Source organism: Crocodylus porosus, unplaced genomic scaffold (assembly GCF_001723895.1).
Source record: "Crocodylus porosus isolate Cpor-Errol unplaced genomic scaffold, CroPor_comp1, whole genome shotgun sequence".
Classification (NCBI taxonomy): domain Eukaryota; kingdom Metazoa; phylum Chordata; order Crocodylia; family Crocodylidae; genus Crocodylus; species Crocodylus porosus.
Window position 1 is genome coordinate 76,053,678 of NW_017728947.1, and position 10,876 is coordinate 76,064,553.

The 10,876-nt window shown below is 48.5% G+C and overlaps 1 protein-coding gene across 6 annotated transcripts in view; it reads left to right on the forward strand.

Annotated features, from left to right (window-relative positions):
• TTLL5 (tubulin tyrosine ligase like 5) overlaps nt 1-10,876 on the forward strand; it is a 170,208-nt gene that overhangs the window by 1,793 nt on the left and 157,539 nt on the right. For 5 of the 6 annotated variants that reach the window (XR_002104025.1, XR_002104024.1, XM_019551869.1 and 2 more), the window contains exons 2-7: nt 2,326-2,408; nt 3,370-3,476; nt 4,254-4,384; nt 4,558-4,640; nt 10,057-10,126; nt 10,436-10,520. Coding sequence is in view for 4 of the 6 variants with exons in the window: in XM_019551869.1 (XP_019407414.1) it covers nt 2,326-2,408; nt 3,370-3,476; nt 4,254-4,384; nt 4,558-4,640; nt 10,057-10,126; nt 10,436-10,520 (559 nt within the window). In the remaining 2 variants the exon portion in view is untranslated. Of the gene's footprint in view, nt 1-601; nt 688-2,325; nt 2,409-3,369; nt 3,477-4,253; nt 4,385-4,557; nt 4,641-10,056; nt 10,127-10,435; nt 10,521-10,876 lie in introns of all 6 variants that reach the window. The other variant, XM_019551873.1, reaches the window with a different exon arrangement.

Below are 10,876 nucleotides of genomic sequence, written 5' to 3' on the forward strand. Positions count from 1 at the left end.
CTCCCCAGGTGCATCACCTTGCACTTGTCAGTGTTGAATCCTATCCTAGTCTCATCTGCCCACCCCATGTAACCTGTCTAGGTCCAATTGCAGCCTGTTCCTCCCGTCTAGCATGCCCACATCCCCCCTGCATCTTAGTGTCATCAGCAAACTTGAACAGGGGGCTTTTTACCCCCTTGTCCAAATCACTGATGAAGATGTTGAACAGTGTGGGCCCGAGGACCAAGCCCTGCGGAACCCCACTGCTCACATCCCTCCAAGCTGAAAATGACCCATCCACCACCACTCTCTGGGTGCGGCCCTCCAGTCAGTTAGCGACCCATTTGACTGTAGGTATCGACACCACAGTCCCCTAGTTTTTTAATGAGAACGGGGTCAGAGACAGTGTCGAAGGCCTTCCTAAAGTCCAGAAAGACTATGTCCACTGCTACACCTGCATCTAAGGATTTGGTGACCTGGCCATAGAAGGCCACCAGGTTGGTCTGACAGGACCTGCCTCTAATAAACCTGTGTTGGTTGCCCCTAAGCATAACCTTCCCTGCAGGCCCACTGGCTTCTTTCCACAAGATGCTGACACATCTGTGTTTCTGCCTTCCCGTAGTTAATCTGTGCCTCATTTGCAATGTCCCAGGCTAGAAAGGAATGCTTGAGGCTTTCTTGCCTAGGGAGTGGAGAAGCTAACCTGTGGTAGGTAGCTTTTGTACCTTTTAACTTGAGTCATTAATAAATGTCTCTAGTGATAGAGACTGAGGGCAACCCCATCATAGGATAAGGCTTAACAGCAGGGCTGTAGCCTGTCCCTTAGAAATTGGATGTGGATAAGATATTTGGGATCTGACTGACTGATTTTACTGAAGGCTGTTCTCCAGAAATTTGTCAAGTCCTAGATTTAAAAAAATTTAAATGGGATACCTAACTCACTTGGCCCCATGGGCTGGATCTGGAGTGTGGGGCAGGGCCTACAGGGCTGGAATTCAGCTGTGGTGTTAATTGCTGTGGCAGAGCCACAGCAGTCTCTGCTCCTCCTGCTGTCAAATCTCTGGTTATGCAGGTATTCCCAGAGGCCAGGTTATCTGGCTCTATGGTTCAGATGTGGCCTGCTGGACTCCTCACAGATCTGAAAATTTGGTGGTAGGACAAGGGTTAGTAGTGTTAATTGCTAATTAACAGTTAACACTGCTTCTATTTACCACACTGCAAAATTCCCAAATCCGAGGAGGGGGCTGCAGGGGCTGGATGACATGACTTCCTGGGTTAGATCTGGCCCGTAGACCCTATCTTGGTCACCCCTGTTCTAAATGTTGTGGGGGGTGGTACGTGTTTATTGTGGGATGTGTATGTGGGGGGCCCCCTACAAATTCACTCCCCCCATAGCAGCAGCAGCACCAGGTGGAGCCCCCCAGTGGTGTGTGGTCCTGGTGAGCCCCAAGACTGGATGTGACCAGGCTGCTGGCTTTGTCACATGGGGCTCCCATTCCTGAGCCATACGCTGCTGGGGGGAGCCCTGCATGATGAAGCCAGCAGTGCATATCATGGGGCTTGGCTGGGGTGGCAGGGAGAGGGATGGAGCTGGCCCAGCACCATAGTATGGAGTTCCCTGCTGTTCCCAATGAGCTGCGCATGGCAGTGAGTAGGTTGTGCCTATGACTCCATCGTGCAGGGCTGACCCCAGAAGGATGTGACTTAGGTGGAGAACCCAGGAACTGCATGTGAGCCCCATGTAATGAAGCCAGGCAAATCCTGTGCCCCTGCTGGCTTGGGCTTCATGTTCCTACTGTCCTGCCCTGGGTCCTTGCTGGTCCTGGGGCACTGCCATGGGCCCTGCACTCTTGCCCAACTACCATTTCACTCTCACTCCTACCCATCTGCTGCTGCCTCTACCACTTCTCCCACCTGTCTGCTGCTGCTGCTGCCCATCCCCTGCAGCTTCCCTACTTTCTCTCCTCCCGTCCCCTCTCCCCTGCTACTGCCATTTTCCCCCACCCTACCTGTGGGGCTGGGGTTAGGGCCATCCTACAAGTGAGGGTGGAAGCACAGTGGGAGTGAGCAGGGCTCAGCCCTATGCAAGCGCAGGGGGGCAGCCAAGGACCAGGCCAGATACAGTTTGCTGGATGAAATTGCCTGGCAGGCTGGATATGGCCCACACATTGATTTTGCCCACCCCTGATCTAGGTGATGATTAGGGAGGAAGAGTAGCTGTTTTATGCCAGAGGTCATTCCACACTTATTCCTCCTGGAGCAGGGATTCACCTGTGCTCTTTCCATTTACTCAAGCCATCTGTGGTCCAGATGCAGTTACTAACTCCCTGTCTCTTGCCTTCACAGAGCGCTATCACTTGTCTTACAAAATTGTGCGAACAGATAGCCGCCTGGTGCGCAGCATTCTGACTGCCCATGGATTCCATGAGGTGTGTGCAGCAGATCTTGGGAAGGTAGCGAGCCGCTGAGTTTAGGCACCTGCTGGAGAGATTGAAGTTCTGAGCTTCTAACCACTGTAGGGTTACAGCTAAGAAAATAAGTCATGATTCTGGGTCTGCAAATCCTTTAACCTTCTGGCAGTCAAACAGAGAATACTTTGTTTCAGGTGTCTTACAAGAATGCCCATTATCCCTTTGCACAGCCAGCCTTTTCAGAGTTGTTAACTAGCAATAGGGAAATCGATTTTCTTATTGTACCTCCCTTAACACAAATAGCTGGCAGGGGCATTGGCTTGGTTCCTTATGCTCAGACCCTCTAGCTACCTATTTTGTTTCACAAGAGCACCCTGTCTGCAGTCTATAACACTTCAGCCAAATATCTGTGAATGTTTTAATTCTCTGAGCTCTGTTTTTTAAACAAACGTGAACACATTTCCAAGGCTTCTTGGGTCTCCAGAATGCAGTACAGATGGATTTAGACTGCCTAAGTAAACTACTTTACCTGCTAGCTAAATTTTAGGATGAAGTGTGGCAGTTGTTTCATAGTTCCCATTGACCCTGTCCAACAGTGTTGAACTTGAATGATAATGGCATAAGAAATAGGTAGAAGAGAGTTCTGTAAGGTGGTGACTGCTTTGGTGCTTTGACTTGGAAGGTATAGTGCTTAATCCCTTACAGCAGTGGTTCTCAAACTTTTTTTTTTTACGGACCACTTGAAAATTGCTGAGAGTCTTGGCAGACCACTTAATAAATTGTTTTTGTTGTTCTACAAATCAAAGCACACAACTTGTATTTTAATATCAGTAGTCTTACCTTACAAGTACAGATATTCTTGATTGTTTTGCAACCTTTCTGCGGACCACGTGAATGGAGCTCGCAGACTGCAGTTCGAGAACCTCTGCCTTACAGTGATGGGCGTGTCTCACCAGTTTCTTGGCTGTCCCATCCTCAGGTGCACCCTAGTAGCAGTGATTATAATCTCATGTGGACAGGATCCCACTTGAAGCCCTATCTGCTGCGCACCCTCACAGATATTCAGAAAGTCAATCACTTCCCCAGGTAAGAGCAACAGGTGATGCTTTTCTGAAATCTTCATTAGTGTCTGAAGGGGTCTGGGAAAATGTTGTGTCTGGAAAGAATCTGGGGTGGGCAGCACTTGAAAGTCCCAGAGCATCCCTGAATTATTCATGGTCTCTGTTACAGATATTTTTATAGGGCAGTAGGGGCAATTTTTGTGCCACAAATTAGCCTGTACCCTCCCCGAGTGCTGATCTGATTCCCTTCCTCTGTCAGATATGTTGCTTTGCTTTCTGCTCACTACTCTGTGCTCCCTGCCTGGTCTCCTGCTCTGCCTTCTGCTTCTGCCCTATCTACTGCTGTGCTGCCTATCTTCTCCCTGATATGCTGCATGCCACACACCAAGGCTGCCTGTGGCACTTGTGCTACAGGTTGCTCACCGCTGTTTTAGAGGAAGGGAGGGCAGAATGTGGGTTTACTGCTGTTTTCTTAACCTAAACTGGATTTTTAAATTTTATTTATTGAGGTGTAAATGAAGAGGTGGTGGGTTCTTTATAACCTCTGCTAGGTTACCTGTGTTGATCACATAGCTCACTGTGCTCTGGTCTTCTGGGAGACATATGGTAAGATTAGCAGGGAGTACTGCAAATGAGGACTGTGGTGTTATCAGCAAAGCATTAGGGAAATCTTGTAATGAAATAGCAGGTGGTTGTGTAGGTCAGGATTGAGGTTGCTGTGGCAGAACTGTGACACTGGTAGAAGTTATTGAGGAGTCTTCCTTGGAGAAAGAGTTGGTTGCTTATCTTATTATGACTTCAGATCATATGAACTAACCCGGAAGGACAGATTATACAAGAACGTCAGTCGTATGCAGCAGACCCACGGGTTCAAGACATTCCACATCTTGCCTCAGACCTTCATCCTGCCAGCAGAGTATCAGGAATTCTGCAGTAAGTGACTGGCGAGCAGTGCCCTAGCCCCTGAGAAACAGTTAGGGATGAAGAGAATACCCCTTGGTGTGCCAAGCCAGGGGAAAAACACAGCCTTTCTTATAAGAAATAAAATTATAGAGAAGGGAGAAATTGGCAGGCTCTCTTTAAATTTTGTTTTTTTTCTTGACTAGATTCCTACTCGAAGGACAGGGGTCCCTGGATAGTGAAACCTGTGGCCTCTTCCAGGGGACGTGGTGTTTATCTCATCAACAGTGTAAGTGCTCAGCAGAAAATCAAACCCACTCCCTTGCTTGCATTTGACACTGTCAACCTTGCCCACTGTCACTGGGGCAAGGTGTACAGTAAAGTCTCACTGCAGGTGGCACTACAGTGGATTTCACCATTAAGTATATGCTAAGTATTGGCATTCTTCAGCAGCTGTCAACTTCTACTCCCATTATACATAGCTCACCTGATTTCTTTGCATGTCACAGTTGTCTTGCATACATACTGTTTCAAGTCAGGTGCAAAAGTAACCAACAGATGGTCCCTGAGTCAGCCTAGGCAGTTGTGCAGCTGCATCCGGGGCTACCCTAATGGCTGCAAGCTAGCCTGAGGAACAATTCCAGAGAGTTTTATGAGTGGGAATCCTAGATGGCATTTTTGATGTGGAGATCTATACAAGACAATCTTTATTGCCTTGCCTCTGTTTGCCCTGAGTTTGTTCTTTTTTCTGTCAACTTGGCCTTTGACAGGCCCAATCAGTCGCATAAACTTTAAGCAAACTGAAATTGTCCATGGCAGGAGAGCCACTTGTTCTGTGTGTTGGACACAGGACTTTGCTGATATATAGTACAAATGCTGCTATATCTCTCTTGGGGTATAGTGGAGCTAATGGTGAGTTCAGTGTTCTGTTTGTGGCAGTTTCCTTGCCCCTCGTAAGCTCTGCAGGTACTCAGGTTCTCATAGGAAACAAATGAGTCTGGTTTGGAGTCAGAAGCAGAGAAGGAATTCCAAACTTTAGGGACCAATGGGACAGAAGTTCTTGGCATGCTACAAAATTGGCTGGTGAGTCATGTTATTTTCACTTATACCCCTTCAGCAGCCCCTGTACTAAAGGGGCCAGGCTGACCCATCTGTTCTGTATCTGGATCCTTTCCCATGCAATAAAGGGGATGGCTAGCCAAGTTCATGAAGTAACTGTTTCCAGAGCTGCACTCTGCTTTCTCTTTGCTTGAAAGAGAGGGAAGTTCAGGCATGTGTTGGGCAGGTGGCCATGACCTAGGTCCCAGAAGGGTCCTTTTCCCTATCTCCCTCTTTATGCATCTATTCCAGCAGTATGTCAGCTCCTTTGGCCTTAAATTCCACTTCCCTGAAATGTGATCCCCATGCAGGAGAGTGTCTTATTATCTCATCATGGAAAGTGTTTAAAAATCCTCACAAACTGTTTCTCTGATTCTGAATAAAATAGGCTGCTATATTTACATACTACACCAAGAAAGCCAGAAATCTTTCAGTGATGGTAGTTAGTTCAGGCTGGTCCTGCTAACACAGCTGGTAACATGGATGCATACTCAAAGTAGATGATGGGCCGGAAGGTGATTTCTTTAGAAACAGGAGAGGGGAAACCATTTTACCAAACAGAAATTGTTTGAACTGGTTAGGTGCAGAAAAAGGGATTTGCAAACAGTAAAGAGTGAAAGTTGTCTGAAGAGGTCCTTCATGTGAACTGTGTTCTTGCTCCATAGTTGGTGACCTATACCCAGGGGTGACTGGTGCCTCTTGAGTCTGGGAGGGGACACTATTTGTGGGCAAGCCTGGGGGTGGGCTAAAAACCCCATATCCACTCCTATACTTCTGTGCTTCGGCTTAGTGCCCCCCTACCCTCCAACAAACCGCTGTCCCATGTGACAAAAAAACTGCCCCACTTTCAGGGGCCAATTTCAAGGGAGCACGTGCCCCCCCTACCCGTCACCTGTGCCTATATCTGTGCCATCAGAGAGCTTATCTTCATTGTCCGGGCACTGTGGTCTCGATGTACGTTTTTCTTGGCTGCAGCTTCTTCCTTTTGAGTGCTTTTGGTGGTACAGCAACCTACATTGCTGCTGGAAGCTGAGATGGGGGTGGGGGTTCAGTTCTGCAGGTCTGTTACCAATCAGGTGATTAGAGCAGAGCTTTACAATCTGGGCATTGCAACTTCAACTGAAACTGTGGCCTCTAGGAGTGAGATTGAGCCCCACATAAACCAAATTCCTCAGCCTTCAACTATGTATGCAGTTAATGGGATGGAGGCTTGTTTTGCAACTGCTCCTCCGTAGTTATTTCAACATCAGCTTTTCACTTGCAGTAAGTGAAAGCTAACCAATAGTAGCATAGCCCTGTTTCACTTACAGGAAAGTTACTGTAGGGTAGCTCTCACTGTTGGGTAAAAGCAAGCACAAATATAATTAATATGGAGCAGCCAAGTTGCAGTAAACTTGTCGTCATGGTTTCATAGTTGGTAGGGTCGGAAGGGACCTGGGCAGATCATCAAGTCCCTGGCCTGCCATGGGCAGGAAAGAATGCTGGGGTCAAACAACCCCGGCTAGGTGATTATTTAGCTTCCTTTTGAAGACCCCCAGGGTAGGAGTGAGCACCACTTCCCTTGGAAGTTGGTTCCAGATCATAGTTGCCCTGACTGTGAAGTAGTGCCTCCTGATATCTAGCCTGAATCTACTCTCAATCAACTTGTGGCCGTTGTTACTCCCAGTAGTGCTCAGGGGAACAGGGACTCTCCCATTGCCTGCTGGTCCCCCTTGGCCAGTTTATAGATGACCACCAGATCCCCTCTCAGCCTTCTCTTGTGGAGGCTGAATAGATTCAAGTCCCGTAGCCTCTCCTTGTAGGGCCTGCCCTGCTGCCCCCGATCATGTGAGTGACCCTCCTCTGAACCCTCTTGATGCTGTCCGCATCCCTTCTGAAGTACAGCGCCCAGAACTGGACTCAGTACTCCAACTGCGGCCTAGAGTGGGAGGATCACCTTCTTGGACCTGCTCATGTTGCATCTGTGGATGCATGACAAGGTGTGGTTAGCCTTCCTGACCGCATCCCTACATTGGTGCCCCATGTTCATCTTGGAATCAGTAGTGTCTCCAAGATCCTTTTCTGCCTCTGTGCTAATGAGAAGGGAGTTTCCCAGCCTGTAGGTATGCTGCTGGTTCTTCTCCCCAGGTGCAGTACTTTGTACTTGTCAGTATTGAAACCCATCCTATTCTTATCTGCCCACCCCTGTAACCTGTCCAGATCTAGTTGTAGCCTGTCCCTCTCTTCTAGCGTGCCCACTTCTCCCCACGTCTTAGTGTCATCTGCGAATTTGAACAAGGTACTTTTCACCCCCTTGTCCAAGTCACTGATGAAGATGTTGAACAGTGTGGGCCCGAGGACTGAGCCCTGGGGAACCCCACTGCCCACATCCCTCCAGGTTGAAAATGACCCGTCCACCACCACTTTCTGGGTGTGGCCCTCCAGCCAATTTGCAACCCATCTGACTGTAGACACCACAGTTGCCTAATTTTTTAATGACAGTGGGGTGAGAGACTGTGTTGAAGGCCTTCCTAAAGTCCCGAAAGACTACGTCCACCGAGACGCCTGCGTCCAAGGATTTTGTGACCTGGTCATAGAAGGCAACCAAGTTGGTCTGACAGGACCTGCCTCTAATGAATCCATGTTGGTTGCCCCTAAGCATAATCTCCCCTGCTGGTCCCTTGCAGATATGCTCCTGGATAATTTTCTCAAAGAGCTTTCCCAGGACTGAGGTAAGACTAACAGTCCTATAGTTTCCTGGGTCCTCCTTCCTCCCTTTTTTGAAAGTGTGGACTACATTGGCCCTGTTCCAGCCCTCTAGCACGTTGCCAGAGCACCATGAGTGCTCATAAAGCTGTGCCAGGGGTCCCACAATCACCTCTGCCAATTTTGTCAGCACTCTGGGGTGGACATGAGGACCTGCTGATTCAAACGCATCAAGTTCCCCTACTAGGTCCTCACTGAAACTGGGCCTTGTTGCACCTCCCCTACGTCTGTCCAGGATCCCAGTGTGGGGGGAGGGGTGACCTAGTCCCTGCTCAGAAAAATAGAGGCAAAGAATTTGTTAAAGAGGTTAGCTTTGTTGTCTGGTGCGACCACCGGATTTCCAGACGTGTCCTGCAAAGGCCCCATGTTACCCAGTACCTTCTTTTTACCCCCTATGTATTTAAAAAAGGACTTCTTGTTATCTTTGATCTGGGTCGCTAGTCCCAGTTCCGTCTCCACCTTAGCCTTCCTAACAGCCCCCCTACAATCTCGAGCAATGCAGATATAATCCTCCTTGGTGATGGCCCCTCCCTTCCATTGGGTGTAAGCCTTCTTTTTAGCTTTGAGATGTTCCTGGATGCTTTTGGTGAGCCATGGGGACTTTTGAGCACTCTTCCCCCTTTGATCCGCATTGGGATCGTCACCCTTTGGGTTTGAAAGATCATCTCCTTAAGGAACGACCACTCTTCTTGGACTCCCAACTCTCCTCCCTTCCAGGACCTCAGTGCCTCCCTGACTAGTCTCCTTACCTCATTGAAATCCGCCTTCCTGAAGTCCAGGGCTGTTGCCTTGCTGCAGTCCTTTGACACCCTGCGCTGGATGGTTAATTCCAGTAGGCGATGATCGCTATCGCCCAGGTGGTCAAGAACCCGCAGTCCCCTCACCAAGTCATCGCCTGTGGCCAGGACCAGATCCAACAAGGCATTTCCTGTGGTGGGACTGTGTACCTCCTGGGTTCGATGGAGGTCCCGTTACTTGCCTAGGAACCTATGTGAGCGGCCAGATATGGCTGACTGCTCTTCCCACCAGATGTCTGGATAGTTTAGGTCACCCATGATGACCACGTCCCTTGACTTAACTGCCTCTGTGAGCTGACCTGAGAATTCCCAGTCCAGCTCTTCCCCCTGGTTGGGTGGTCTGTAGTAGACACCTATTGTTAAATCCCTTTCCCCCTGACCCCCTTGTATTCTGACCCAGAGCACTTCAGTCTGCCCCTCCTCTGACCCAGTGCTGTTTGCTGAGGACATGTATTGCTCTTTGACGTAGAGTGCCACACCCCCACCTTTCCTCTCCATTCTATCCCTATCCCGCCTGTACAGCCTCTATAGCCCTTGATGTTTACCACCCAGTCGTGTGTTGGATCCCACCAAGTTTCAGTGAGCCCCACTGTATCTGGGCTTGTGTTAGCCAACAGGAGGGCAAGTTCCTCCTGCTTGTTCCCCATACTATGAGCATTAGTTTAGAGGCATTTAAGGCCTCCTGAGGGTGTATATACTGCCCCCCTAATCCCAGGACTATCTGGCCCCCTGTCTCTTACCTGGGTACTTCTTGTGGTCATCGCCTGTCTTGGTTGGGCTGTTCTTGTGGGTGTCTCTTGATTTGTCCGTTGATTGCAGGAACGCAAATGACAATAATGGGGTGTATATGTGGTTCCACACAATTATTCCCATTAAGTCTGAGTTAATTCACCTAAGCACTATGCAGCTGGCCAGTTTCTTCCAAGCCTAGCTGCCAGGGCACAAAATACCTTTGGAAGTGAAAGGCTGGAAGAAAGTGGTTATTTTGGTACCAATGCTTCTTGGTAAAGTCAACCTTGTAGACAAGGTTTCCTTACTGTTGGATTCTCTTATCTTGTTCTGTAGCCGAACCAGATTTCTCTGGAAGAAAACATCCTGGTCTCCCGTTACATCAATAACCCTTTGCTCATAGATGGTGAGTGTTCTTAGGAATTGACAGCTTTCCTTTCTGTGGTTCTTACCTACTTATGGCTTATGTGAATAATCTTTTTTGGGGTACCCCCCTCCTTTTAAATGTTCCAGCACCCACAAAATAGGGGTTGGGGAATCCCTTAACCTGGCAGCTTCCTGTTGGGGAAGCATCAGTTTCTGCTGATTTGGGATATTTGGAAGACTATTTTAAACCACAGTTTTTCTTAGTCTGCTGTTTCCCCTCAGCTAAATGTATTGTGTGGAGACTTTTGGGAAGTAATTATAGTGACTTATTCTGTCAATTATCTTTCAGATTTCAAATTTGATGTGCGTCTGTATGTTTTGGTGACATCCTATGATCCACTTGTCATCTACCTCTATGAGGAAGGACTGGCCAGGTAGGAGGCACACGTTCTCCTTCAGGATGCCCAAACCTAAAAACTTAAGGCTCAAAAGACGTCTTTAGTTTGCCTATGCCCTGTTTCCCTGAGAGGCCCAAAGAAAGGGGAGGGAGGGAGGTGCTAGATTAGGAGCTCTGCAGTTTCAGCCATGGATATTTAGTGATGTCGACTGGTCATGCTGAAGTTCCATTTGAGTAACAATGAAAAAGGAAGTGATTGGATTTATAGTTTCATACCTTCTAGGGTCGGAAGGGACCTGAGCAGATCATCTAGTCCGACCCCCCTGCCATGGCAGGAAAGAATACTGGGGTCAAACGACCCCAGCAAGATGTTCATCTAACCTCCTCTTAAAC